At 61.3% G+C, this 23,041-nt stretch overlaps 5 protein-coding genes across 11 annotated transcripts in view; 1 reads left to right on the top strand and 4 right to left on the bottom strand.

Moving 5' to 3' along the window:
* Positions 1–10: 10 nt before the first annotated feature.
* CYBA (cytochrome b-245 alpha chain) lies at positions 11–3,002 on the bottom strand. Its single transcript, XM_068150781.1, has 6 exons — positions 2,830–3,002; positions 1,838–1,907; positions 1,539–1,613; positions 1,073–1,156; positions 917–998; positions 11–829 (listed from the first exon to the last, which is right to left on the bottom strand). The coding sequence occupies exons 1-6, from the start codon at positions 2,885–2,887 to the stop codon at positions 647–649; spliced, it is 552 nt and encodes a 183-aa protein (XP_068006882.1). The 5' UTR covers positions 2,888–3,002; the 3' UTR covers positions 11–646.
* Positions 3,003–3,803: 801 nt separating this feature from the next.
* Positions 3,804–7,105, bottom strand: MVD (mevalonate diphosphate decarboxylase). The gene is made up of 10 exons (XM_068150780.1): positions 6,978–7,105; positions 6,236–6,306; positions 6,024–6,138; positions 5,794–5,940; positions 5,510–5,709; positions 5,283–5,357; positions 4,870–5,088; positions 4,592–4,707; positions 4,398–4,506; positions 3,804–4,055 (listed from the first exon to the last, which is right to left on the bottom strand). Exons 1-10 carry the CDS (start codon positions 7,045–7,047, stop codon positions 3,984–3,986), a joined length of 1,194 nt encoding a protein of 397 aa, XP_068006881.1. The 5' UTR covers positions 7,048–7,105; the 3' UTR covers positions 3,804–3,983.
* Positions 7,106–8,330: 1,225 nt separating this feature from the next.
* On the bottom strand, positions 8,331–17,901 carry RNF166 (ring finger protein 166). Of its 5 annotated transcripts, none has more exons than XR_010988849.1 (7): positions 17,711–17,901; positions 16,192–16,348; positions 14,843–14,955; positions 13,747–13,861; positions 12,813–12,920; positions 9,465–11,311; positions 8,331–9,362 (listed from the first exon to the last, which is right to left on the bottom strand). XR_010988849.1 is itself a non-coding variant. In XM_068150779.1 (6 exons), the coding sequence occupies exons 1-6, from the start codon at positions 17,884–17,886 to the stop codon at positions 11,246–11,248; spliced, it is 735 nt and encodes a 244-aa protein (XP_068006880.1). In that variant the 5' UTR covers positions 17,887–17,901; the 3' UTR covers positions 8,331–11,245. The 5 variants fall into 5 exon arrangements, 1 of the variants encoding a protein (XP_068006880.1); XR_010988852.1 differs by having other exon boundaries at positions 8,331–8,443; XR_010988850.1 differs by having other exon boundaries at positions 8,331–9,562; positions 10,074–11,311.
* A 73-nt stretch (positions 17,902–17,974) lies between these two features.
* Positions 17,975–21,824, top strand: CTU2 (cytosolic thiouridylase subunit 2). Its single transcript, XM_068150777.1, is given in 16 exon segments — positions 17,975–18,109; positions 18,755–18,829; positions 19,104–19,182; positions 19,260–19,319; positions 19,394–19,454; positions 19,674–19,783; positions 19,874–19,912; positions 19,914–20,146; positions 20,221–20,356; positions 20,469–20,600; positions 20,696–20,787; positions 20,877–20,968; positions 21,063–21,144; positions 21,243–21,309; positions 21,386–21,444; positions 21,536–21,824. Coding segments are annotated over 16 exon segments (1,458 nt in total). The 5' UTR covers positions 17,975–18,029; the 3' UTR covers positions 21,597–21,824.
* Positions 21,825–21,866: 42 nt separating this feature from the next.
* The window catches only part of PIEZO1 (piezo type mechanosensitive ion channel component 1 (Er blood group)), a 32,083-nt gene continuing 30,908 nt past the window's right edge, over positions 21,867–23,041 (bottom strand). For all 3 annotated transcript variants that reach the window (XM_068150774.1, XM_068150775.1, XM_068150776.1), the window contains one exon: positions 21,867–22,653. In XM_068150774.1, coding sequence (XP_068006875.1) covers positions 22,404–22,653 — 250 coding nt within the window. In that variant the 3' untranslated portion in view covers positions 21,867–22,403. The remainder of the gene's footprint in view (positions 22,654–23,041) is intronic.

The raw sequence follows: 23,041 nt of genomic DNA, 5'->3' as shown, positions 1-23,041 counted from the left end.
CAGCAGCCAGTTTAGTCGGGGGAGCCAGAGCCTTGCCCAGCTTTTATTGCAACAGCAACGGCAGAAGTGACAAAATCTCAGTGAGAGCCAGCAGGAGGAGCACAGGAGCCTGATTCCCTCCATCCCTGGGGCTGCAGGGCCTGGGGACCCCTCAGGGAGCTGGGGATCCCCCCACAGAGCTGGGGTTCCACAAGGATTTGGGGGTCCCCTGGGGAAATGGGGGCTGCTTGGAGAGCTGGGGCTTCTACAGAGAGCTGAACATCCTTGGAGACACCTTGGGCAGCTGAGCATCCCCAGGCATTTGGGCATGCCCAGGAACTGAGGCTCCTCATGGAGCTGAGCACCCTCAGGATTTGGGGATGCCCAGGAGCTGGGGAGCCCTTGGGAGCTGGAGATCCCCCAGGGAGCTGAGTATCCCTGGAGATTTGGGGATCCCCAAGAGTTTGGGAACCCACAGGAGCTGGAAAGCTCCCTGAGAAGCTGAGAATCCCTGAGGATTTGGGTGTCCCCAGGAGCAGGGGAGCCCAGGGGTTTGAGGATCCCCAGGAGCCAGGCACCCCGATTTTTCCTGGTTGAGGGGCCAGGGTGCAGCTGGGAAGCAGCAGCACGAGCGGCACAGCAGCAGGGGGGTGTCCCCCCGGCCCCATTACTCAGCCTCTACAGGGATGGGGTTCACCTGCCCCCCCACCTCCGCTGGCTGCTTCTTGCGGGCATCGGCGGGGGGCCGGGGCGGGGGGTTGCTGGGTGGCTGCTTGATGGTCTCCACCTTGTGCAGTGGCTCCCGAGGCTTCTGCTCGATGGGTCTCCACTCTTCCCCACGCACTGCCGCCTGCAAAGCCGTGGGGGTGCTCACAGGGGGGCCCCATGGACCCCCAAAACCCACCACCCACCTCCGCCAAAGCCACTCCGCACTCACCAGCAGGTAGATGCCACTCGCGATGGCCAGGCAGACGGTGCCCAGGATGGTGGAGAGGAGGAAACCAGCAGGAACAGCCAGGCTGTGTGAGAAATTTGGGGGTCAGGGGGCAGCAAGGGGGAAAGAGACCCCAGTCCCAGTCCCAACCCCACTTACGCAGCGTGCAGGACGGCTCGGATGTAGTAATTCCTTGTGAGGGGCCCAAACACCTTCACCACTGCTGTCAAGTACTTCTGGCCACTGTAGAACAGCATTGTGGGGGTCAGAGGGGCTGCCCCCAGCCTCGAGAGGAAGTTCCAGTCCTGGTGGGCCCCCATTTCCACCCTGTCCCTGCATGGTACACCCCACAGAATCCACTTCTAGAATCACAGAATCAATATGGTTGGAGGAGACCTCAAAGATCATCAAGTCCAACCTGTCACCCAACACCTCATGACTACTAAACCATGGCACCAAGGGCCACATCCAATCCCCTCTTGAACACTTGTAGGATTCAGCCCTGCTACCACCCCACTGCTCCCAACCCTGGTGCCAGGTCTCTGTGCCTGGGCTGGGGAGGTGGGGGGCAGGGAGTTCCATGACCCCCAGTGCCAGGGGTGAGGGACACACACACATCACTTACCACCTCTCCATGGTGGAGCCCTTCTGCCTCTTGCTCCTGGGGTACTCAAGCAGGCAGACCAGGACGCCTGCCCCACTGCCGGGGGGGAGTCAAGGAAAAGGGTGCTGGGGACCATGACTAGTCCCCAGGCAAAATCCTCAGTCCCCAAGAAAAGGGATGTTGGGGGAAAGGAAAGAGTGATTTGGTCCCAGATTGAGAGGAAGATGAGGATGTCTCCCCCCACCCTTGAGCTCCTGCATCCCACCTGAACCAGGGCAAGGATTCTCCCTGCATCCTGAGCATGCCCTGTGCAAGGATACATGGCATAGGCTGCAAAGTACCAGCCCTTGAACTGCCCTGCCACAGCCACGATCCCGCCTGTCAGCATGACTGTGGGGACAGAGAGGGCAGAGTGGGGTCCCTGACTGGGGGTATGCCCCCCACCCCGTCAGGATATGAACCCCCAAACCGAAAACCAACCCCCCAACCATGATTCAACCACCCCAACCAGGAACCAACCCCCCAAACCCAGGATTATGGCTCCAGGGATGCTGGAGAGATGCTGTGTGTCTCCCTCCTGGATGCAGGGAAGGGAAATGGGGTTGGTCCCAGCTTGGCTGGGGGGATCTGCGGGAGGCTTTTGTCCTCCCAGCTACTTGTCAAATCCACCATGAGCTTTGCACTCCTCTGGCTGTTCCTGCACGGGCAGAAATGTAAGAAGGGGAAAGGGGGAGAAGAGGGGAGAGAGGGGGGATGAAAGAGGAGGAAGAGGTGGACAAGGGAGAAGAGCAGGACAAAGGTGAAGACAGGAGGAAGAAAAAGGAGAAAGAGGGAAAAGAAAGAGACAAAAAGGACTAGGAGAAGAGGGGGAAGGAGAGGGAATAAAGGGGATAGAGGGGGAAAAAGAGGGGATAGAGGGGGAAAAAGAGGGGATAGAGGGGGAAAAAGCGGGGATAGAGGGGGAAAAAGAGGGGAAAGAGGGAAAGAAGGAAGAGAGGGGAAAGGGAGGAAAAGAAAGAGAAAGAAAAGGGGAAAGGAGAAGGACAAGGAAGTCTAGGAGGGGCAGGAGGAGGAAGAGAAGAGGGGCAGAAGGAGGAAGATGAGACTCTCTCTGCGCATCCCTGGCGGGACCGGGACTTCCCCCTTGTCCCCGACACGTCCCGGTTGTGCTATCCCGGAACCCTCGGAACCCCCAGCACCCCCTGTAGCCACTACCAGCCCCCCCCCATCCCGTGTGCTCTCCGCACCCCCAGCACCCATCCCCAGGACCTATCCCAGGCACCTCCGGCCCCTCTCCACCCCCCGCACTCACTGAGCCCGGCCGCCAGAGCCTGCTCGTTAGCCCACATGGCCCACTCGATCTGCCCCATGGCTCGGTCCGGCTCGGTCCCGTTCGGCGCCGCTCAGTTCGTCTCGACCCGGAAGGCGGCCGCGGCTGTACGGAGCCAGCCAAGCGCGGACCCCACCCCCTGCTCAGACCACGCCCCTTCCCGGTAAACCACGCCCCCATTGTACAGGCCACGCCCCCCCGGGGGATGCGCTGCCCCGAGAGGGTCACGGCAGCGGCCACGGGGACACAGAGCGGGCAGGGCACGCGTGAGGGGACAGCATCAGTCCCGCAAGGGGCATGGAGGCACAGGAGCAGCCTCACCAGGGGCACCAGGGGAAATGTGAGGTGACAAAAGGGGGTGTGAAGGAACAAGATTCACCTAGTGCCGGGGGACGGGATCAGCCCCGCGAGGGACATGGAGAGACAGGGTGACAAGGAGGGTGCAAGGGGGACTGGATCAGTCCCACAAGGGACACAGAGAGACAGGAGACATGTCAGAGTGACAAAGGAGGCACAAGGCGACAAGATCATTCCAGCAGGGACATCACAGGGATGGGGGACAAGGATCAGTCCTGCAAGGGACATAGTGGAGGCAGCAGACAGACAAGCAACAGGGGCCATGTAAAGTGATAGGGCATGTGCTGGGGGACAGGATAGGCCATGCAAGGGACTTGGAGGGACAGGGGACATGTAAGGGGACAGAATCAATCCCAGCAGGGGCAACTGTGGGGACAGAGACCATGTGTGAGGCTAGGATCAGTTCCACAAGGGACCCAAAGGACCAGGGGCCATGTAGTGGGGACAGAACCAGTCTCAGCAGTGCCAGCTGGAGGAGATGGGACAGGAGCAGCCCCATAAAAGACTCTGAGGGGGGACAGGGACCACGTGAGGTGACAGGTGCCATACAAAGGGTACATTTCATCTGCAGAGCCCAAACACCTCAAAGCAGCACCAGAAACTGCCAGAAACTCTCTTATTTCCTTAAAAAAAGAGTAAAAACCAGCCCAGGGGTCACATCCTGCCCCAGGGCTAGGGACAGTTTTGCACCAGGTGGGCTCAGCAGCCCGTCCCCCGGGTGGCAGCAGCAGAGCTCCTCCTCAGCATGTCACAGCCATCCCTGATGTCATCACCGGTGCTCAGCGGGGCAGCCCGTCTGCTCCCAGGAGGTGCTGGCTGGGGTCGTCCACAAACTGGGGGCCAGGGCCGGGCTGTGGGGCAGGACGTGGGTTTAGGAACAGCAGGAGACAGATCCTGGCACCAGGGACCCCCACTGTCTGCAGGGACCCCCCACACTGGGGCTATGGAATTGCTCTGGGACCCACAGACCCCAACAAAGTCCACCTCATGGGTCACACCACTGTCTGGGGATGGAGTCCCACACACCCCCTGGGAACGAGGACAGGGATGGGATCTTGTGCACCTTTGGGGACAGGGATGGGGACCCACACAGAACCCTGGGGACAGGGACGGGGTCCCACAAGCCCCCCTGGGCATGGGGACAGGTCCAGCAGATGGGTCCCATGGCCCCAGAGCCCCCCCCAGCCCCATACCTTGGTGTGCAGGATGTACCGGACAGCCCCTGGCACCGGCTCGGTCACCACAGCTGCCAGCAGCTCCTCCGGCAGCGCTGCCGAGCCAACGGGCAGCCCCCGTACGAACCTGTGGGGGCATGGCTGGGACCTCAGTCCTGACCCCACCACCACCACCACACTGCTCCCCCAGGAAGAGGTGGGATTGGCCTTACTGGTCCCCGTTGGTGGCAGGGGGGAAGCTGCGTCTCACCACCTCCACGAACTCAGCCACAGTGTCAGCCAGCGTGAAGATGACAGCGTTGGGGCCGGCGTCAAAGGTGTAGGCTACCTGTGGTGGGGGACACACGCAGTGACAGACCACGGCATGGGGACATGGTGAGGGAGCACAGCACCAGGGCAAGCTGGGAGCCTTGTGATGGGGGACACAAGGACATGGTGAGGAACCACAGCGCCACAGCAAAGTGGGAGCTCCGTGGAGCCGTGCAAGTACCTTGGTGGATCCATGGTGGGCATTGAAGCGATGTACCAGGGCAATGATGTGCCGGGAGAGGTCATTGAGGTAGAAGATGGGGGGGAAGGTGTCGAGGCAGGTGGCATGGAACTGGTTGCTGTCCTTCATGGTGAGCTGCCCAAAGCCCTCAAAGTCCCGCTCACGGATGTGCCGCATCATCAGCTCCAGGCGTTCTGGAACCACCACCTCAGCCCGGTGCTGCCACGGCAGGTGGGTCATGGTCACCCCACTTTGAGGACAATCATGACCCTCTGGGCTTCCTCTGGGGAGCCACATGGGCACAGCCTTCATACCTTCCCTCCACACCCCCCAGCATGGAGAAATGCCCCCCTCTAAGGGACATGGGACCCCCAACCCTGCCCTGGGCAGTATGAAACTCATCATCCCCATACCTTCAGCAAGGGGCTGGTGTCCACACTGGTCTGCATCCCCACCGTGCTGGCCACCTGCTTCTTCTCTCCACTGACCTGGGGAGGAGGAACAGATGGAGGGTTATGGCTCCCAACTCTAAGCCCCCTGAGCACCAGGGTCTGCAACCACACAGGCTCAGGGTTCTCCCAGCACCCTCCCCTCAAATCCCACCCATCCCAGGGGTGGAGGGTCCGGCCACGCTCCTCACCACCAGCACGAGGACCCTGAGCTCCGGCCAGTGCGTTTCGGGGGCCACTTGCTGGGCCAGGCTGTCCTTGCCGTCGGGTCGCTGGCCCCGGCGCCACTCCACGAAGCCACCCAACATGCTGCGGCACGCGCTGCCCGAGCCACGCCGTGCCACCTCCGACAGCTCGCCCTCCACGCCGTACAGCCGCGCCAGCGCCGACACTGCGGGCACGCCGCGGGGTGAGGGACGGGGGACAGCGCTGTCACCCCCGTCCTCGTGGCCCCCCGGCGTCCCCAGCCACTCACCCAGGCAGGCGTAGCCGGCAGCGGAGGACGCCAAGCCGGCGGCGGTGGGGAAGTTGTTCTCGGTGGCAACGTGGACTTTGCAGGAGAGGTTGAGCGGGGACCCATCCTCGGAGCTGCCGCCTCGGCGCTTACGGGCCAGGCGCCGCACTGCGAGGGGACAGCAGCCAGGTGAGGGGTGCAGGGCAGGGGACACCCTACTCAGAGTGCCGTGGGATGGGCGACACGCTCACCTTCCTGCAGACAAGCCTGCAGCCGGGGCTGCCCCACGTCCACCTCCTCCCCATTGAGCCACAGCCGGTCCTTGGTGAAGTCGCGGCTAGTGGCAGCCGTGGTGGTGGTCTTCAGCTGCCAGGGAGATGGGCATGGGGGTCAACCCCAACCTGCATGGGCTGGGGGAGGCGGGGCACAACAAGGGCAGGGACCACCCTGCCCCCACACCAACCTGGTCCTGGTGCAGTGTCACACTCAGGGAGGAGTTGATGGGCAGGATCAGGTCATTGTCCCGCTTGCCCCCTGCAAGAAATGGCACAGCTTGGCATGGTGTTGCATGGCTGGCTTGGCATGGCACAGCAAAACTTGTCATCATTTGGCTTGGCACAGCACATCATAGCACTACTTGGCACAGCAAAGTATGAAAAGCACAGGATTTCAGTTTGGCATGAGCTGGCTTGGCACACTACAGCATGACATGGCACAACTGAGCATGGCATGGCATGGCAGGACATGATATTGCTTGGCATCATTTAATATCACTTGGCATGGCATGGCATGGCACAGCTTGGGACAGCACAGAGTGGCACAGAATAGCATGGCACAACAAAGCACAGCTTGGCATGGCATGGCACGGCATGGCATTGCTTGGCATGGCACAGTGGCATTTGACATGGCATGGCATGGGCATGCATAGCACAGCATGGCATGACACAATTTGGCATGGCACAGTATCACTTGGCATGGCACAGATCAGGCCAGTATAGTATGCCACAGCCTGGCATGGCACCACTGGACATGGCAGAGCATAGCACAAAGCAGCATGGCACAGCTTGGCAGGGCACGGCATGGCACAACATAGCATAGCACAACCTGGCACAGAATGGCACAGCTTGGCACTGCCCGTCTCAGTCTCTTTGCTCACCCCCACCCCCACTCAGGTCCCAGCACACCGAGGGGGGTCCGGCACTCACAGTACTTGATTACGGCGATGTTGACCGGGGCCGTACAGGTGACGATAGAAAGCGGCCGTTGCTCTGCCATCGCGCTGCCTCCGCTCCCGCAGCGCTCCCGGCTTCAGGCCTAAGGCCGGGCCGGCATCGAGCCCCGCCTCCGCGCCACACACGTGGCCGTCACCTGTGGCGCCTCTCCACGCTGCTATTGGTCGGTGCGCAGCGCTCGGGGCTCACTGGCCAATAGCAGCGATCAGACCACGGAGAGGCCCCGCCCCTGGGGGCGCTGGGCCGGGCGTGCGGGGGCGCCATTTTCGAGTCGGGAAGGAGCTGCGCACGCACCTGCGAGAGCTCGCAGAGCCGTGCCCCCGCCGTGCCCCCGGGGCCCCCGCCGTGCCCCCGCCGCCTTCACCGCCCCCAGGCCTCCCAGCACGCCCGCTTCTTAAATATCCCAGTAGCCCACCAGTGCTCCCCGACATGCCCTTCGCCCTGCTCCCCCTGCCCGCAGTATCCCCAAGGCACCAGTTCTACCAGTTAGCCCAGCACTGCTCCAAAGACCCCAGCATACCTCTGGTGCTCCCCACAACTCCTGTCCCCACCACCTCCCAGTGCTCCCAATAACCCCCTCAGTGCTCCAGTGCCACCCCAGGACTCCCCGTGTCTGCATGGGGACACATGCTTCCCCTCCACCACGGTGCCCTCCTGGCCCCAGAGGCCTGGCAGGGGCTGTTCAGGGAACAGACAAGGTGGTTCCTGAACATGATCAGTCCTGGCCACTGAGTCCCCAAGACTGCCCCTGGGACAGGAGTCACACTCTGGCCAGGACAAAGGTAAACACCCATACTCCTCTGAGAGGACACCAGTGGCTGGTGGGCCCAGGTTGGAGGGATCACATGTGCAGAGCCACTCTATGACCCTCAGGAATTCCACAGGGGCTCAGAGCCAGGACACCCCTTGGGAACACCTGCAGGACAGCAATGTTTTGAGGACAGGACATGGTGCCAAGTATCCCCACTCTGAGTGCCAGGACCTGGATGCCAAGGTGGGGGGTCATGGCTACCACCAGCAGCACACAAGCTCCCAGTAGATTTAGACACTTGGCACGGGGAGAGCAGGCTGGGAAGTGCTTGGGCTGGGGGAGATAAGGGCTGGGTGAGGGCAGAGAGGAAGACCATAGGTGATGAAATGACAATGACAAATCCCACAGTGGTACCATCAGAGGAGGAGGCAACAAAGTGGGGATGGAAGTGTGAAGACAGGCCCTGTGTTTGGGCAAGCAGCAGCACAGAGGAGCCAGGTGGGGTGGGGAGGTGGGGGGCACCCACTCCCAGGCACCTCCTGCACCCTCCTGCAGGGAGCTCAGAGGGAGGCCACTCGTGGATGAAACTGCCTTTATTGAGAAAAATGCTTTGCTACAAAGAAGGTTGTCAGGTTTCTTCTTCTTTTTCTTCTTCAAAAAACAGTAGGTCTGGTTAAAAGTTCTAGTTCTGCAAAAAAAGTGGTGGGTAACACTGACACGAGCAGGGCCAGGGGCACAGGGGGAGCTCCTGGCATGGCACAGCCCAGCTGGCAGCGGGCACAACCGAGCCCCTGCCGAGAGGGGACAGGCAGGAGCTGCCTGTGCAGCCTGGACCTTAAAGTGCTTTACAAAAGCAGCTGTTGTTGCCCCTGCTCTGGCGCTGGGGGGCAAAAGGAGGAGGAGGAAGAGGAAGGAGACAGCTCTGGTGGGGGCTGCTCCAGGAACGGAGGATCCCAGTTGAGGATGGGATGGGAAAACCCTTTTGGGGCTCTTCTGGGAGACACCAGTGCTCTCGGTGGCACCAGGGACATCCTCTGGTCTGGCAGGTGCCAAGCTGGTCAGAGAAGATCTCATCCCTCCTCGCTAGCCTGGCTCAACGGAGGGGAGCAGAGCAGCTCCAGCCTTTCCCTGCCCTCTGCCAGGGGAGCAAATGGTCTCTGCCCACTTGTAGGGCTGCCAGCGGCATAGGGAAGCTTCACAGCCCCCCAAGCACACCCAGTACTGCTGAAATCCAAAGTGAAAAACAAGAGGGTATTGCTAGAGCAGAGCTGGAGCAGGTCTTGGAGAAGCCAGGAAGGGCACTTCCCTTGCAGAGACATGCAGAGGGATTGCTCACCCACGCCTGTGGCTCCTTCACCCAGAGCTCTGGGCTGCTCCCATCACCGGTGTGACCTCGAGGGGTGGGAGGCTCCCAGCACAAAGCTCCTCACCCCCAGCAACAGCCCTTCAGGTGGGTCATGACTTCATGACAGATCTGCCACCCTCACCCAGCCCTGCAGACTGCACCGGCAGCAGGAAGGACACGTCACCAGGATGCTGGGGAGCACCTCCTGCAGCCACACCTGCCCAGCTCTGCCCTATTCCCAGGCAGGGGGAGACACCATCCCCTGTTTCAGAGGGACAGGACACTCAGTGCTGGGGTCTTGAGTGGGCAGACATCCCTCCTGCAGACCCATCACCCAGACCAAGTGCCAGCAGCCACAACTAACCTGCCTGCTCCGGGTTACTGGAGAAAACCATCTGGGAAAGCACCATTCTGGATTACACCCTGCCCATGGCCACAGCCAGCACTGCCACGGAGCTCTGCCTGCAAGATCAAGCCACCATGAGCCCAACCACATGTGAGTGGGCAGGAGAATGTGCCTCACAGAGGGTCAGTGGGCAGAAGGCACCCCAAAGAGGGGTAGTGGGCAGGAAATATGCCTCAGAGAGGATCAGTGGGCAGAAGGAACCCCAAAGAGGGGCAGAGGGCAGGAGAATGTGCCTCAGAGAGGGAGAGTGGGCAGAAGACACCCCAGAGAGGGTCAGTGGGCAGGAGACACCCCAAAGAGGGTCAGTGGGCAGGAGAATGTGCCTCAGAGAGGGTCAGTGGGCAGGAGACACCCCAAAGAGGGTCAGTGGGCAGAAGTCACCCCAAAGAGGGGCAGAGGGCAGGAGAATGTGCCTCAGAGAGGGTCAGTGGGCAGAAGTCACCCCAAAGAGGGTCAGAGGGCAGGAGAATGTGCCTCAGAGAGGGTCAGTGGGCAGAAGGCACCCCAAAGAGGGGCAGAGGGCAGGAGAATGTGCCCCAGCAAGGGATAGTGACCCCGAGAATGTACCTCGGAGAGGGTTAAGTAGGTAGAATGCACCCCAAACAAAGGTTAGTGGCCACAAGACAAATGCTGCTGCTGCTCCTCAAAAAGGCAGCTCAGCACCTGCTCCTCCAGCCCACGAGGTGCTGCCCTGCCCCAGCTGCTCCTCCATCACCACCTGCCCACGAAGAAACACAGCAACAAAAGGAGAGGAGAGCCCAGGCAGAACCCGAGAGGATGCCCAGCTGCTTCCCATGGTCCCACCTGCCAGCCCAGGGCCGGGGCCCTGCCTCCCAGCAGGCCTGAGAGCCGCAGCCAGGTTGGTTTGCTTGGGGTTTGCTGTAAAAAATAGACTTTGCTCAACAGTGTTCCATAAAAACGCTGCCCCCCCCCGCGGCGGGCACCGCAGCGCCAAGGGCCAGGGCTCCTTGTCCTTGCTCTACAAAAGGTGGGCAAAGGCCATCCCACGGGGTACTGCATGTAGAAAATGAACAGCAGGAGCTGGCTATCACAAGAGCTGGTACAAAAGGAGGAGGCTGAGTTTCGCCGGACGCCGGCCCCACAGCGCGCTCCGGCCCCGCTGCGCCCCAGGGCCGATCGGTGTGCCCCCCGGGGATGCAGCCCAGCCCGGGCAGCAGCAGGCCAAGAGGCAGCTCCTGCCTGCTTGATGTCTCTGCAAGTAGCTTTGTAGTCTTAAAAACACCCCACAAAGCCAAGCCACCGAGATGCTCCCTGCTGTTCTCTTCCCTGTCCAAGGAGGAACAACGTGGATGATTTCAGGTCGGATCAGGGCATCCTGGCGTGAAACCCCTCAGAGGCTTAGGTACCTACTCAGCTGCAACAGAGAGTGTGAAGACAAATGGTGCCAAAAAGCAGCTCCTAATAAACAGATCTGGGTACAGGTAGACAACCCAAACATGGAGAGGAAACCTTAACTGAGGAGTGGTCCTCCCTTCAGTGCCCATTCCTCGCTCCTCCCGGCAGCAGGTGGGTGGCTCTGCTCTCACCAGTCCAGCACGCCGCTGAGGAGACTCCACCTTCTTCAACAAGGTGGAATTTGGCCCAAGAGGAAAGGGAGGAGAGGCAGCAGCGGGTCTCAGGGGGGGTGATGAGGTCTGTGCCTCCCTGGCAGGAAGGCTGAGTGTGCAAAAGGAACCAGGGCGGTGAGAGGGGTCCAAAGCGACGCTCCGTGGTCAGCCTCAGTTCTCGGAGAGAGACAGTGCCAGGGCAGCCTGCAACGCTGCCTCCTCATCGATGTTGTAGTCCTGCAGGGAGAGAGGGCTGCTCAGCAGAGCTTAACCCACAGCACAGGGCCAGGACACCCACTTCCACAGCAGGCACAAAGCCAGCCCTGCTTTTCATGGTCTCACTGAGGCTGTGAGCCTCCATCTCCTCTGGCACACACAGGAACGTTGTGCTTTTGTTGGGTGTCCTTTGTGCCCACAGTCCCTCTCCTGCCTGCAATCTGCCAACAGCAGCCTTGCTCTTAGACATGGCAGTGGGCAGGGATCATAGAGTCATGGAATGGTTTGAGTTGAAAGGGACCTTCAGCAGTCATCTAGGCAAGCTCCCACGCCATCAGCAGGGACGTCTGGAACTACCTCACAGCCCCAGACAACCTGACCTGGAAGGGGGCCAGGGATGGAGCATCTCCCACAGCTCTGGGTCCCACAGCCAGGGTCTCACCACCCTCAACATAAAAAATCCTTCCTTCTATCCAGCCTTCATCTCCCTCTTTTAGTTCAAAGCCATCACCCCTTGGCTTGTCACAACAGATCCTGCTCAAGAGTCTGTCCCCAGATTCCCTTTATGTACTGAAAGGCCACCAGAAGGTCTCCCTGGAGCCTTCTCTTCTCCAGGCTGAACAACCCCAACTCTCTCAGCCTGACTTCACAGCAGCAGACTTCCAGCCCTCCCACCATTGCTGTAGCCTGTCCTAGCCATGCTCCAACAGGTCCATGTCTCTCCTGCACTGAGGACTCCAGAGCTGGATGCAGTATCAGGGAAGATGTCAGGGAAAGGGACTCCCCAGCTACTTACAGAGCTAAAAGAGGGGGATCCAGACTAGATATAAAAGAGACTTTTTCCCCTGAGGGTGGTGGAGACACTGTCCCAGGTTGCCCAGGGAGGTAGTTTGGGGCTCTGAGCAATCTGCTCTAAGCTGCTGACTGCAAGGGGGTTGGTCTCCACAACCTTTAAAGGTCACTTCCCACCCAAACCATGATTTCATCTAACAGCACTGCACTAAAAGCAGGATGCTAAGTAAAAAAACTTCCCTGGCTCCCTGCAGCCAAGGCTGGGTGATCACACCCTCACCCCACACAGGAGGGGTCAGCAAACCCCTGGGAAGTGGGCCATGAATAACCCCAGACATGCAGCAGCAGCAGCCACATCCCCCCTCGAAGCCCCAGGGCTGGGCTGCTGCCCTCCCACTGCTTGTGACAGCTCAAAGAGCTTTTGTGTTACAGATCCTCAGGGGAAGAGCTGAATAGAGCACGAGGAGGAAATAACTCATCTTCAAGGAGAGTGGGAACATCTTCCTCTCCTCCTTCAAAGACCTATTCCTCATGTCTGATGGCAATCAGCTCAAGAACCACCCCCCGGAGGTTTCTCAAGTGGGTGTGCCACGTGCCTCCCACAAAACCCACAGGGGGATCCATCCTCCCCACTCCCATGGGGCTGTGCAGTGGGAAGCACACTGGTCCTGGCATGGGATGTGGGGAAGATGACCTTGGTTTGGCTTAGGGCTGCACTCAAGGTACTCACCACAAAGGTGTCATAGGAGAACTTGTGCCTGTGGAGGAGGTGCTGGAGGAAGTTGGCACTTTTGTAGCTGGGGTCCCCCCAGGGCATGGCTGAGCAGACAGGGCACACCTGCAGCAGGTAGGGATGAAGGACATGCAGCTATGATTTGTGGCCACAAACCCTGCAGTGAAGCATGTGTAAGCATCTGTCCCCTTTCTGACAGTGATCTGCAGGGAATGTGCTAAACAAGGGGCCCCTCAGCCCCCCTTGAGCAGATCTCTCACTGCACAAAGCCTCTCCAATGTGGCTAAAAGCTGCACATGAGCACCTCTGTGCTGGTGCCAGAGCTGCAAGTTCTCCACCTCAGTCACCCCATGAGGCATGGGGAGAGGAAATCCTGCACCTCCCAGGTCACAGGCACCAAAGCAACCAGAGGCAGCTCACAGGATGTTAGGGGTTGGAAGGGACCTCTGGGGAGTCCAACACCCTGCAGAGCAGGGCCACAGAATCTAGCACAGGTCACACAGGAACACAATCAGACAGGTCTTGAAAGTCTCCAGGGAAGGAATCTCCACAACTTCTTTGGGGAGCCTGCTCCAGTGAGCCTTACAGTAAAGAAGTTCTTCCTCACGTTGAGGTGGAACCTCCTGTGCTGGAGTTTACAGCTGCTGCCCCTTGTCCTATCACTGGGCACAACTGAGCAGAGCCTGTCCCCTCCCTCTGGAACCCCAGCCTTCAGATATTGATAGGACTGAGAGGGGATCTGATGAATGTCTCTCTCCAGACTAAAAGGCCCTACCCAGGGCTCTCAGCCTTTCCTCATAGGCACCCGTCAGAGGGACCTGAAACCAGCTGGAAGCGCAGCAGCTGGGCCTCAGGTGGAGCACCATCTGGGGGGTATTTGGATTTCCAGGAGGCACCCTGGGAGCAGCAGCCCCCACCCCGTGTCACTCACCACTTTGTTGGGGTCGTTGCGGTGGTTCTCCATGCAGTGCTTCACCAGCTCCTGCTGGTCCAGGTTGCGGGCCCCGCAGTACGGGCAGACGAACGTCGAGCGGTTGGGAATGTTGCTAAAGGTGGTGAGGAGGAGCTCAGACCCCTTGGCAAAGGGCTGGATTGACTCCTTCCAAGGAACCCAGCCCCCCCCTGCCCGGCTCTGTGACGCCCACCCACAGCAGGAAGCAGGTCAAGCCCGTTCCCACCCCAGCCCTGGGAGGAGCCCCGCCGGTCTGTACTGTCCCTCCCACACCCTGCTCTGAAACCTGGGGCGGCTGCCTGGGGAGAGAGGGAGCTGAGGCTTCTGGCTGAAGATCAGCCAGCATGTGTCCAGGTGGCCAAGAAGACCACCAGCATCCTAGCTTGGATCAGCCACAGTGTGGCCAGCAGGACCAGGGCAATCATCAGGCCCCTGTACTGGGCACGGGTGAGGCCACACCTCAAATACCAGGGTCAGTTTTGGGCCCCTCACTCCAAGGACAATGAGGTGCTGGAGCAGGTCCAGAGAAGGGCAAGGAAGCTGGTGAAGGGTCTAGAGCACAAACCTTGTGAGGGGCAGCTGAAGGAACTCAGTTTGCTCAGTCTGGAGAAAAGGAGGCTGAAGGGAGACCTTCTGGCTCTCCACAGCCCCCTGAGATTTGAGCCAGGTGGGGGGTGGTCTCCTCTCCCAAGGAACAAGGGATAGGATCAGAGGAAATGGCCTCAAGTTGCACTAAGGGAGGTTTAGGTTGGACATGAGGAACAATTGAGGGCTGTCAAGCCCAGGCCCAGGCTGCCCATGGCAGTGGTGGAATCCCCATCCCTGGAGAGGTTTCAAAGCTCTGGAGGTGTGGTGCTGAGGGACATGGTTTAGTGGTGGCCTGGCAGTGCTGGGTTAATGCTTGGCCCTGATGACTATCTTAAACATCTCTTCCAACCAAAACATGTCTGTGGCTCTAAAGCACACCCTCAGATTTTTGGGCTGTGTAAAAAACACAGGGCAGGGGTTGGGGGGAGCAAGCATCAGTGCAGACTGCAAGGAGGGACACATTCCCCTAGCCAGCACACGGCAGTACCTGGGGATAGGCTGGGAGGTGGGCACAACCGGCACAAACTTGGGGCAGTTGGCCATCTGCTCCTGCACCTTTGCACAGGATGAGACATGAGAGCGCATTTTTGCCAGGGTCACCTGGAAAAGGAGAGAAGAAAGCTTCCTGGATGCTGCAACACCCTCCAGGTGCAGCCCTGGAGCCTCCAGCACAGCTCAGGAGAGCAGTTCTGGTCAGCTGAGCAAACGCTGGCGCGTGCAGGAGGAGCCATGCCGGCGTGGAAACGCTGCAGCAGCCCATCCTTCCTCACAGGACAGGGGCTGCTTGCTGGATGTGCCCCCAGAGGTCACACACAAGGCACTAAAGCTGTGCCACCATGGCACTAGCTCCATTTGCCTTTGCAAAAGAGGAACTGCTGACCGGAGAAAACCCCAAGCTGCTCTGACGCTGCAGGAGATGGCTCCTGGGCTGCAGCCAGGGAGTTACAAGAAGATCCCCCAAAGTTAAGGAAGCCAGAAGGTGCATTGGCAGAGGTGCTCCACGAATCCCAGCATCATGGCCACTCCCTGAATCATCCCAGACCTGACTGCCCTGGGCTGGGCCAGGTGCTGCACAGCCATGGGGGTCGCAGCTCCTCGGGACAGCTTATCGACATCTAACCCATGGCTGAGCCACCCGGGGTCAGACAGCCTGGAGAAAGGGAGGCTGAGGGAGACCACCTGGCTCTCTACAACTCCCTGAAAGAAGGCTGGAGCCAGGTGGGGGTTGGTTTCTTTCCCCAACAAAAAAGTGACCAGACAAGATGAAGCAGCCTCAGGTTGCACCAGGGGAGGTTTAGGGTGGACAGGAGGAGCAATTTCTTCCCCTTGAGGGTTGTCGAGGCCTGGACCAGACTGCCCAGGGCAGTGGTGTCCCCATCCCCGGAGGGGTTTCAAAGCTGCGGAGATGTGGTGCTGAGGGACATGGTTTAGCGGCGACCTGGCAGTGCTGGGTTAATGGCTGGAGCCTCCATGACCTTAAAAATGCCTTCCCACAACAAAAACACAGAAGAAAATTCCCTGATTCCTTCTCCTCCTGAGGAGCAGCAGCAGAGCTGGCTGCCAGCCCCTCCCGCGGTGCAGGAGAACCTCAACCTGCTTTTGAAGGTCCCAGTGTCTAATAATAGCTCCAGTCTGCTGACAAAGGCAGCTGGGAGAGCACCTTCATCTGCTGACAGCCCTGCTGGCCTGGCTGGCAGCAGCAGCCGTGGCACACGGAGGGGACACACACCGCAGCACCTCACCGCCAGGGGACCCAACACACCCAACCGCAGCCAGCCACAGGCCCTCCCCGGGCGCCGCGGGACGGGGACACGCAGCCCTCCGCGCCAGCTCTACCTTCTTGCTGCAGCCTCTGCAGGGAGCTTTGTAGGAGGAGAGCTGCTTCTCCACGCTGGAAGCCTTCTCCACCTTCTTGGGGTCGAAGGGCATGCGGCAGAGCGGGCAGAGCGGGGACGGCACCTGGAGGCAGGGCTGCAGGCACTCCCCGCAAAACCTGCGGGCACAGACAGCAGCGTCCGTGGCCCGGCCCGGCAGGAGAAGCGGGACCCCAGAACCCCACTCCTGCGGACATCTGCGCACCCCAGGCTGCGGGGCAGCCAGGAAATGCAGCGACTGGCAGCCCTGCTGGGAGAACTGGGAGCTTGGGAGAGGGTGCAGGGGGGCCAGGCCCAAAGGCAGTTGTCACAGCAACCCCATCCCCTCGGCCCGCCAGCAGCGGGGCACACAATGCTGCTCAGCCACCAGCACAGGCACCAAGTCGTGATGTCCCTTCTCCCATCCCCCGAGCATCACCACCCCCAGCCCCAAACAAGCCTGGGGGGAGGGGGAAGAAAGGAAACCGCCCTGAGGCAGCAAGCAAAGCCACAGCCTCCACAGGAGACCAAGAGGCTCCAAAAACAGGCCAGAGAGGGGTGACAAGGTGTCACTGCTGGGGTGGCAAGGGGTCACTGCTGGGGTGGCAAAGGGTCACTGCTGGGGTGGCAAGCAGACTCCAGCTTCCCACAGCAGCACCCTGAGGGGCCATGGGAGCAGGGCACAGCACCCCTGGGGGTCAGGGCAGGGTCCTCACCCCCGTGGGCGGTGCCAGGGTGCTGGGGGCAGAGTCTGGGGGAGCTCCTGGAGGCAGGAACCAGGTCTGAGTGCAGAGGGAGGTCGGCAGGGGAAGGACCCTGAGGGCACCCACACGGGTGTGGGCTACAAAGGGCAGCACCCAGCTCCCAAACAGGGGAATGGGTACAGGATCAGGGCATCGTGCCCAAGGCTAGTGAGGCTTCTGGGGATGGGATGAGGGTCCCAGAGCTAAGCAGCAGGGAGGGAGAAAGGGAGGTCAAGCATCACCCAGGAGATGGGCTGAGGACCCCAGCACTTGTCTGGGAGTCCTGGTATCGAGCTGGGGGTACCGGCGGGGGCCTGTGGGGCTGAAAGGAGGGTAAAGAATGGGGGTGCCCAAACCAGGCTGGAAGAGGGGCCCAGGTATCAGCTACCAGGTGGGATGAGGGTCCCTGCACCGAGCTGGGAATCCCGGTACCGGAGTGGGGAGTGGGGTGCGAGTCCTCATACAAGGCTGGGATGGAAGTCCCGGCACTAGCCTGAGGGGTAGGCTGGGGATCACCCTACCAGGCTGGGATTGAGGGTCTGGGTGCTGGGCTGGGGGTCTCGGTAATGAACCGAGAGGTCCCAGTGTGGGGATGGGAGACCGGTACCAGCTGGGGTCCCAGGACAGAAAGCCCGGAGGGCTCCCCCTGCAAGAGCCGGGATGCCCGTTGAGCGCGGCCGTGCCGGCCCCGGGGGGTGGCTGTGCCAGGCCTGGGGGGTCCCCACTGCCACCCCCGCCACCCCCGGGGCCCCGTCTCACGTGTGCCCGCAGCCCGCGATGCCCACGGCGCGGTGGAAGACCTCCAGGCAAATGGGGCAGCTGAACTGGGCCTCCAGCGCCTCGGCGGCGGGGCCGGCGGGGGGCAGCGGCGATCGGGGGGATCCACCCGGGGCCTGGGGCCGCTGCGCCGCCGCCACCAGCAGGCTCCGGAACATGGCGGCGGCGGCGGCGGCAGGAGAGGAGGCGGCGCGCTGACGTCACCACGCGACGCCTGCGTCATCGCTGTGTGCCGGCAGCGGGGCCGAGGAGGGAGGGGGACGGAACCGAAGGCGGAGGAGCGGGACCGAGCGGAGCTGCCATGTGCGAGGCGGCGGGGCCCGATGGAGAGTGCGGTGCCCACATGGCACCGCCACGGCGCCGACGAGCCCCAGCAGACAGGTGGGGACCCGAAACCGGGATCCGGGATCGACCCTCGGGGCCGCCTGCGAAGCCAGTCCGGTGCTGTCGCCGGTAGTCTTCCGGTGCCACCCCCACTATCACCCCTGGTATCAACCCCAGTACCACCCCCAGTACCCTGTTACTACCCTCTGGTACCCCCTCGGTGCTGTCTCCGGTACCCCGCCGATCCCCCCCTGGTACCGCATTGGTACTGTCTTCGGTAATCGCTGGCCCCGGTTCTTCCCCGCGTCGCTGCCTCCGGTACTCCCCCGGTGCTGCCCTCTGATACTTCCCGGTACTCTCCCCAGTATTCCCTCCGTGCTGCCTCTGATATCTCCCCAGTCCCCTCGTGTTGCTACCCTCGGTAATCCCTCTTCCCTGTATTGAGCCGGTAGCCTCCCGGTTCCGTTCCCGGTACCCCTCAGGAGCTGTCTGTGGTGCTGCTCCCCGTCCTGCACCCCAGTGCCGCTCCGGTACCCCCCTGTTATGTCCCGATGCTGTCTCCAGTACCCCCCGGTACTGGCCCAAATACCCCAGTGCTGCCCAATGGGCCAAGATCACTAACCCTCTGCCTGGTACCACCCCCAGGGTGCATTGGGGACTGGTGCCCCCGATGCTGCCCGGTGACCACCTATGTCCCCACAGCCACCCACGGCCCTGCATGAAGTGTGGGCAGGGCTCTGCCTCCCTCATCATCCGTGTTGGGGACGCCTTCTGCCGGTAAGAGAGTGAGATGGGGTGGGATGGGGTTTGATGTACGGAGATATTGGGCTTGGGGACAGTTGGCGTCTGGGTTATCAAGGTTTGGTGACATTGGGAGCTGCAGACGTTGGGTCTCTGGGACATCAAGGCTTTGAGGATAGCAGGGCACCAGAACCGTGCAGCCTGGGGCCATTTGGTCTCAGGAACATCAAGGCTTGGGGACACTGGGGCTTGGGGCCATGAGGGCTGGGGGCCATGGGCCGTGCCGTGGCTCAGGGCCCTGTCCCCACAGCGACTGCTTCCGTGAGTACTTTGTGCACAAGTTCCGTGCCATGCTGGGCAAGAACCGAGTCATCTTCCCAGGAGAGAAGGTACCAGGGGGACACACACACGGCGGGGAGCTGGCTGGTGGCACCGTGGCTGATGACCATCCCTCATGTCCCCATAGGTGTTGCTGGCACTGTCGGGGGGGGCAGCCTCCAGCGCCATGCTCCGCCAGGTCCAAGAGGTGAGGAGGGTGATGGGTGAGGGTGGGGAGTGGGGCAGGGCTTGCCCACCACCCTCACCCTGTGCCTCTGCCAGGGGCTCAGCCGAGAGACAGCCAAGAGGCTCCGCTTCATCCCTGGCCTCATCTACGTTGATGGTAAGGATGGGCCCCGCTGCCCCCTTGCTGTCCAGTCCCTGCCCTGCTGCCCATTGCCTTCCCCGCTGCCAGCCCACAGTTCCTCTGTGCCACGCTAGAGCTGGGGGCTGCCCCCAAGCCTATCAAGGCTGGGGTACCCCCCTCACCTTGGGGACGTGGTGGGTGTCCCCTCCTCACCGTGCTGGCAGTGGCCCCAGACATGCCCACCTGCCTTTGCAGAGGGAGCAGTGCGCAGGCAGAGCCTGGCACAGCGGGAGAGTAACCTGGCCCAGATGGAGACCCTGCTGCAGGCCACCGGCTTCCCCTACCACCTAGTGCACCTGGAGGAGGTATGTGGACAATGAGGGGGACACACCAGGGCAAAGGGGATGTGTCTGCCACCTCCCAGCCCCACCCTGGTGTCCTCCTGTGCCCCGCAGGCCCTGGAGCTGCCTGCATCCATCCTGCGGCCGGGGACGAGGGGGGTCCCAAGAGCCTGGGCCGTCCTACAAGGAAGCTGTGGAGGGCTTCATCCAGGAGCAGCGGCAGGATGGGGACAGGGATGGTGGCACTTCACTGCCTGGCCTTGGCACCGAGGATGTGCCCCCTGCCAGCCCCCGCTTGCCCACTGCCACCCAAACCCAGAAGCTGCTGCAGCTCTTTGAAGCTGTGGAGACGACGACAGCAAGAGAGGAGCTGCTGCAGATGCTGCGGTGCGGGACCGATCCTGCCCCCCTCCAGCACTGGGCACAACACAGTGGCCCTGAGCTGTCACCTTGTCCCACAGGACCCACCTCATCCTGCAGACAGCCCGGACCAGGGGCTACGCCAAGGTGATGACAGGCGAGAGCTGCACCCGCGTGGCCATCAAGGTCCTCACCAACATGTCGCTGGGTCGCGGCGCCTTCGTCGCCGTCGACACGGTGAGCAGCCTTCCAGCACCTGCTCCCCAGGCTGGGGACAGCCATTTTCGACCAGAAGGGGTGGTCTGTAGGTTGGTAGTGGCACTGCCCCGTGACAGCCAGGCTCTCGCAGGGCTTTGTGGACGACCGCCACGGCGACGTGATGGTGGTGCGGCCCATGCGGGACTACACCTCCAAGGAGATCGCCTTCTACAACCACTTCTTTGGCGTCCCCACCGTGACTGTGCCACCCCTCTTCACCAAGGTAGGGCCACCCCTTGTACCCCATGGAGAAGATCCCAAGCTCCATGACCTCACAGCAGCCTGCCCCACCCTTTCCCTCTTGGCCTGCTCCCCCAGCGCCGGGAGAAGCCCAGCATCCGCTACCTGATCGAACGCTTCCTCCTGGGGCTTCAGGAGGACTTCCCCTCCACCATCAGCACTGTCTACCGGTACAGCACCTTGGGCTGAAGTGGGGAGGTGGGTTTGGGGGTGAATGGGGTGCATGCACTCAATCCCCACCCCACAATGCTGGGTGCAGGACAGGTGAGAAGCTGAGCCCAGACCCAGCCAAGGCGAGCTGCGAGGAGGAGCGCTGCCTGCTCTGCCTCTGCACCCTGGACATCGCTTGGGGTGAGTGATGGGGGCAGTGGTGGGCTCAGGGGAATTAGGAGTGGGGTCCAGCTGTGCACCCCCAAACCTCACCCTTGGCCTCTGGCTCTTGCAGAGGAGGACTTGGCCCTGGAGCCCACACTGATCCTGGAGGAGCCAGAGAAGAACGGATGCTGCCAGGATGTCCCAGCAGCATGGTAAGCATGTGCACAAGGAGGGTGCTGCACTGGCACCAAGGGTGCCATGCTGGCACAGGCTAACACCTTGGCACTACTGATGGTCCCTGTCCCCACAGTGCTGAGAGCAAAGCTGCCTTCATCCCACTGCTGTGCTACGGCTGCCGTCTCACCTTCAAGGAACTGGTAAGGCTTTTGGGGTGCAGTGGGGTGGAACTCCTTGGGGATGGGGGTCCTCAGCCCCACCACCCCTTTCTTGCAGGGTCCCCTCGCCACGCTGCCACCCTATGTGCTCGCTGAGGGACAGCGCAGGATCCACAGGTAGGGGGAACAGGGGTCCCCTCCCAGCTGGGTCAGCCCCCGATGCTGCATCCATTCATCCATGCATGCATGCTGTGTCCATCCCTTACAGAGCAGAGATGATGCAGCAGAGACAGGAGGCTCTGGAGGATGAGGAGCCTAGCCAGAGCTGAAGGGGCTGGGGCAGGGGGGGCACCGAGGTTCCCCCCTATCCCTCTGGAGCACCAGTGGAGCTGCGTGGTTCCCCCCATGTTGGATGGCTGGGGATCAGAGCCCCTGGGGCACCCAGGCAGCTGCTTTTACACCCCATTTGGTTACTAGAGGGCAGGAAGACACACCCCCCACCACCTCAAGTCTCCATTTGGTGGGGTGCTGGAACTCCCCCTGGGGCAGCAGATTCCACCCTGGCCCTCCTTGCCCCCCAACCTCATCCATGCATCAGCCGGGGAGGCCTCAACTTGGTTTTATTGGATTCTGTATAAATAAACCATTTGACTTAATAAAAACCCAAACAAAACCAAAGTCCCAAGTGTCTAGAGTCCAGCTGGGGCTACCAGCCCCCACCCCCCCAGCTTGGCTTGGGCTGGGAGGCCATGACCCAGGGCCCCCCATCCTGGGGCTGGGGGGCTATTGCTTTTGAGTTCACCCTGGTTCTGGAGCAGGGCTGGGAAGAGTGGGGAGGGTTGCGTGGGCCAGATCCTCACCCTCCCACACCCCAGCCCAACAGTCAAGGGTGCCCAGCGTGGTGGTGGGGGGCGCACTCCTGTCCCCCACCCAGGAAGGCACAACGTGGTCTCCTCAGGTCTGGATGGCTTCAGAACAGAGTAAGAAAAACCATCCTCCTGAAAACTGAGCGCTGAGCACCCTGCGTCCCACTGCCTCCCCCGGCAGGATACGGCCCCAGCCTCGGCAGGGGCTGGTTAAGGCATTGGTGGTGATGTCCTTGGGAATGGGCCTGGGGGGTCCAGAGCCCCTTCCCCTTACTCCTTCTCCCGTGTCCACTTGATCATGGTCTCGGGGGAGCGGTAGAGGAAGATGAGCTTGGCGTAGAGCTCTTCCTCCAGCTCCAGCTCGCCCGTCTCCCGCACCAGGAAGATGTCCTGGCACAGCTTCAGGATGCGGTCCACGCAGGGCAGCTCCTCAAACATGATGGAGTGGGAGATCTCGCTGAAGAAGCCCCGCACGAACTTCCCGATCACCAGCACGATGGAGACGTACAGCCCCATGATCCTGCGGGAGAGCGGGGCAGCACGGATCACATCCCCCTGCACAGCTCCTACGGGCTGTGCCCAGGTGGTCCACTGCCATCCCCACAGCCATCACCAACAAGGATGATCAGAGGGCTGGAGCACCTCTCCTATGAGGACAGACTGAAGGAGTTGGGGCTGTTCAGTCTGCAGAAGAGAAGGCTCCGAGGTGACCTCATTGTGGCCTTCCAGTATCTGAAGGGGGCCTACAGGAGGGCTGGGGAAGGACTTCTCAGGATATCAGGTGGTGATAGGACTATGGGGAATGGAATGAAGCTGGAGGTGGGGAGATTCAGGCTGGATGTGAGGAGGAGGTTCTTCCCCATGAGAGTGGTGAAGCCCTGGGATGGGTTGTCCAGGGAGGTGGTTGG

This window comes from Melanerpes formicivorus, unplaced genomic scaffold (assembly GCF_026170545.1).
Source record: "Melanerpes formicivorus ecotype bairdi unplaced genomic scaffold, bMelFor1.0.p_v2 SCAF_20, whole genome shotgun sequence".
NCBI lineage: Eukaryota > Metazoa > Chordata > Aves > Piciformes > Picidae > Melanerpes > Melanerpes formicivorus.
This window is presented reverse-complemented; position numbering and strand designations above follow the sequence as displayed.

Coding starts and splice junctions, on each gene's coding strand:
- CYBA (XM_068150781.1), bottom strand. CDS start 2,887: ATGGGGCAGATCGAGTGGGCCATGTGGGCTAACGAGCAGGCTCTGGCG. Junction 1,908..2,829: donor GGCTCTGGCGGCCGGGCTCA/GTGAGTGCGGGG, acceptor CTGTCCCCACAG/TCATGCTGACAGGCGGGATC. Junction 999..1,072: donor CGAGCCGTCCTGCACGCTGC/GTAAGTGGGGTT, acceptor TTTCTCACACAG/CCTGGCTGTTCCTGCTGGTT.
- MVD (XM_068150780.1), bottom strand. CDS start 7,047: ATGGCAGAGCAACGGCCGCTTTCTATCGTCACCTGTACGGCCCCGGTC. Junction 5,941..6,023: donor GCAGGCTTGTCTGCAGGAAG/GTGAGCGTGTCG, acceptor GTCCCCTCGCAG/TGCGGCGCCTGGCCCGTAAG. Junction 5,710..5,793: donor TGCCGGCTACGCCTGCCTGG/GTGAGTGGCTGG, acceptor GCGTGCCCGCAG/TGTCGGCGCTGGCGCGGCTG.
- RNF166 (XM_068150779.1), bottom strand. CDS start 17,886: ATGTTCCGGAGCCTGCTGGTGGCGGCGGCGCAGCGGCCCCAGGCCCCG. Junction 13,862..14,842: donor ACCTCCCAGCCTATCCCCAG/GTACTGCCGTGT, acceptor CACCACCTTTAG/CAACATTCCCAACCGCTCGA. Junction 11,312..12,812: donor TCTCCTATGACACCTTTGTG/GTGAGTACCTTG, acceptor CTCTCCCTGCAG/GACTACAACATCGATGAGGA.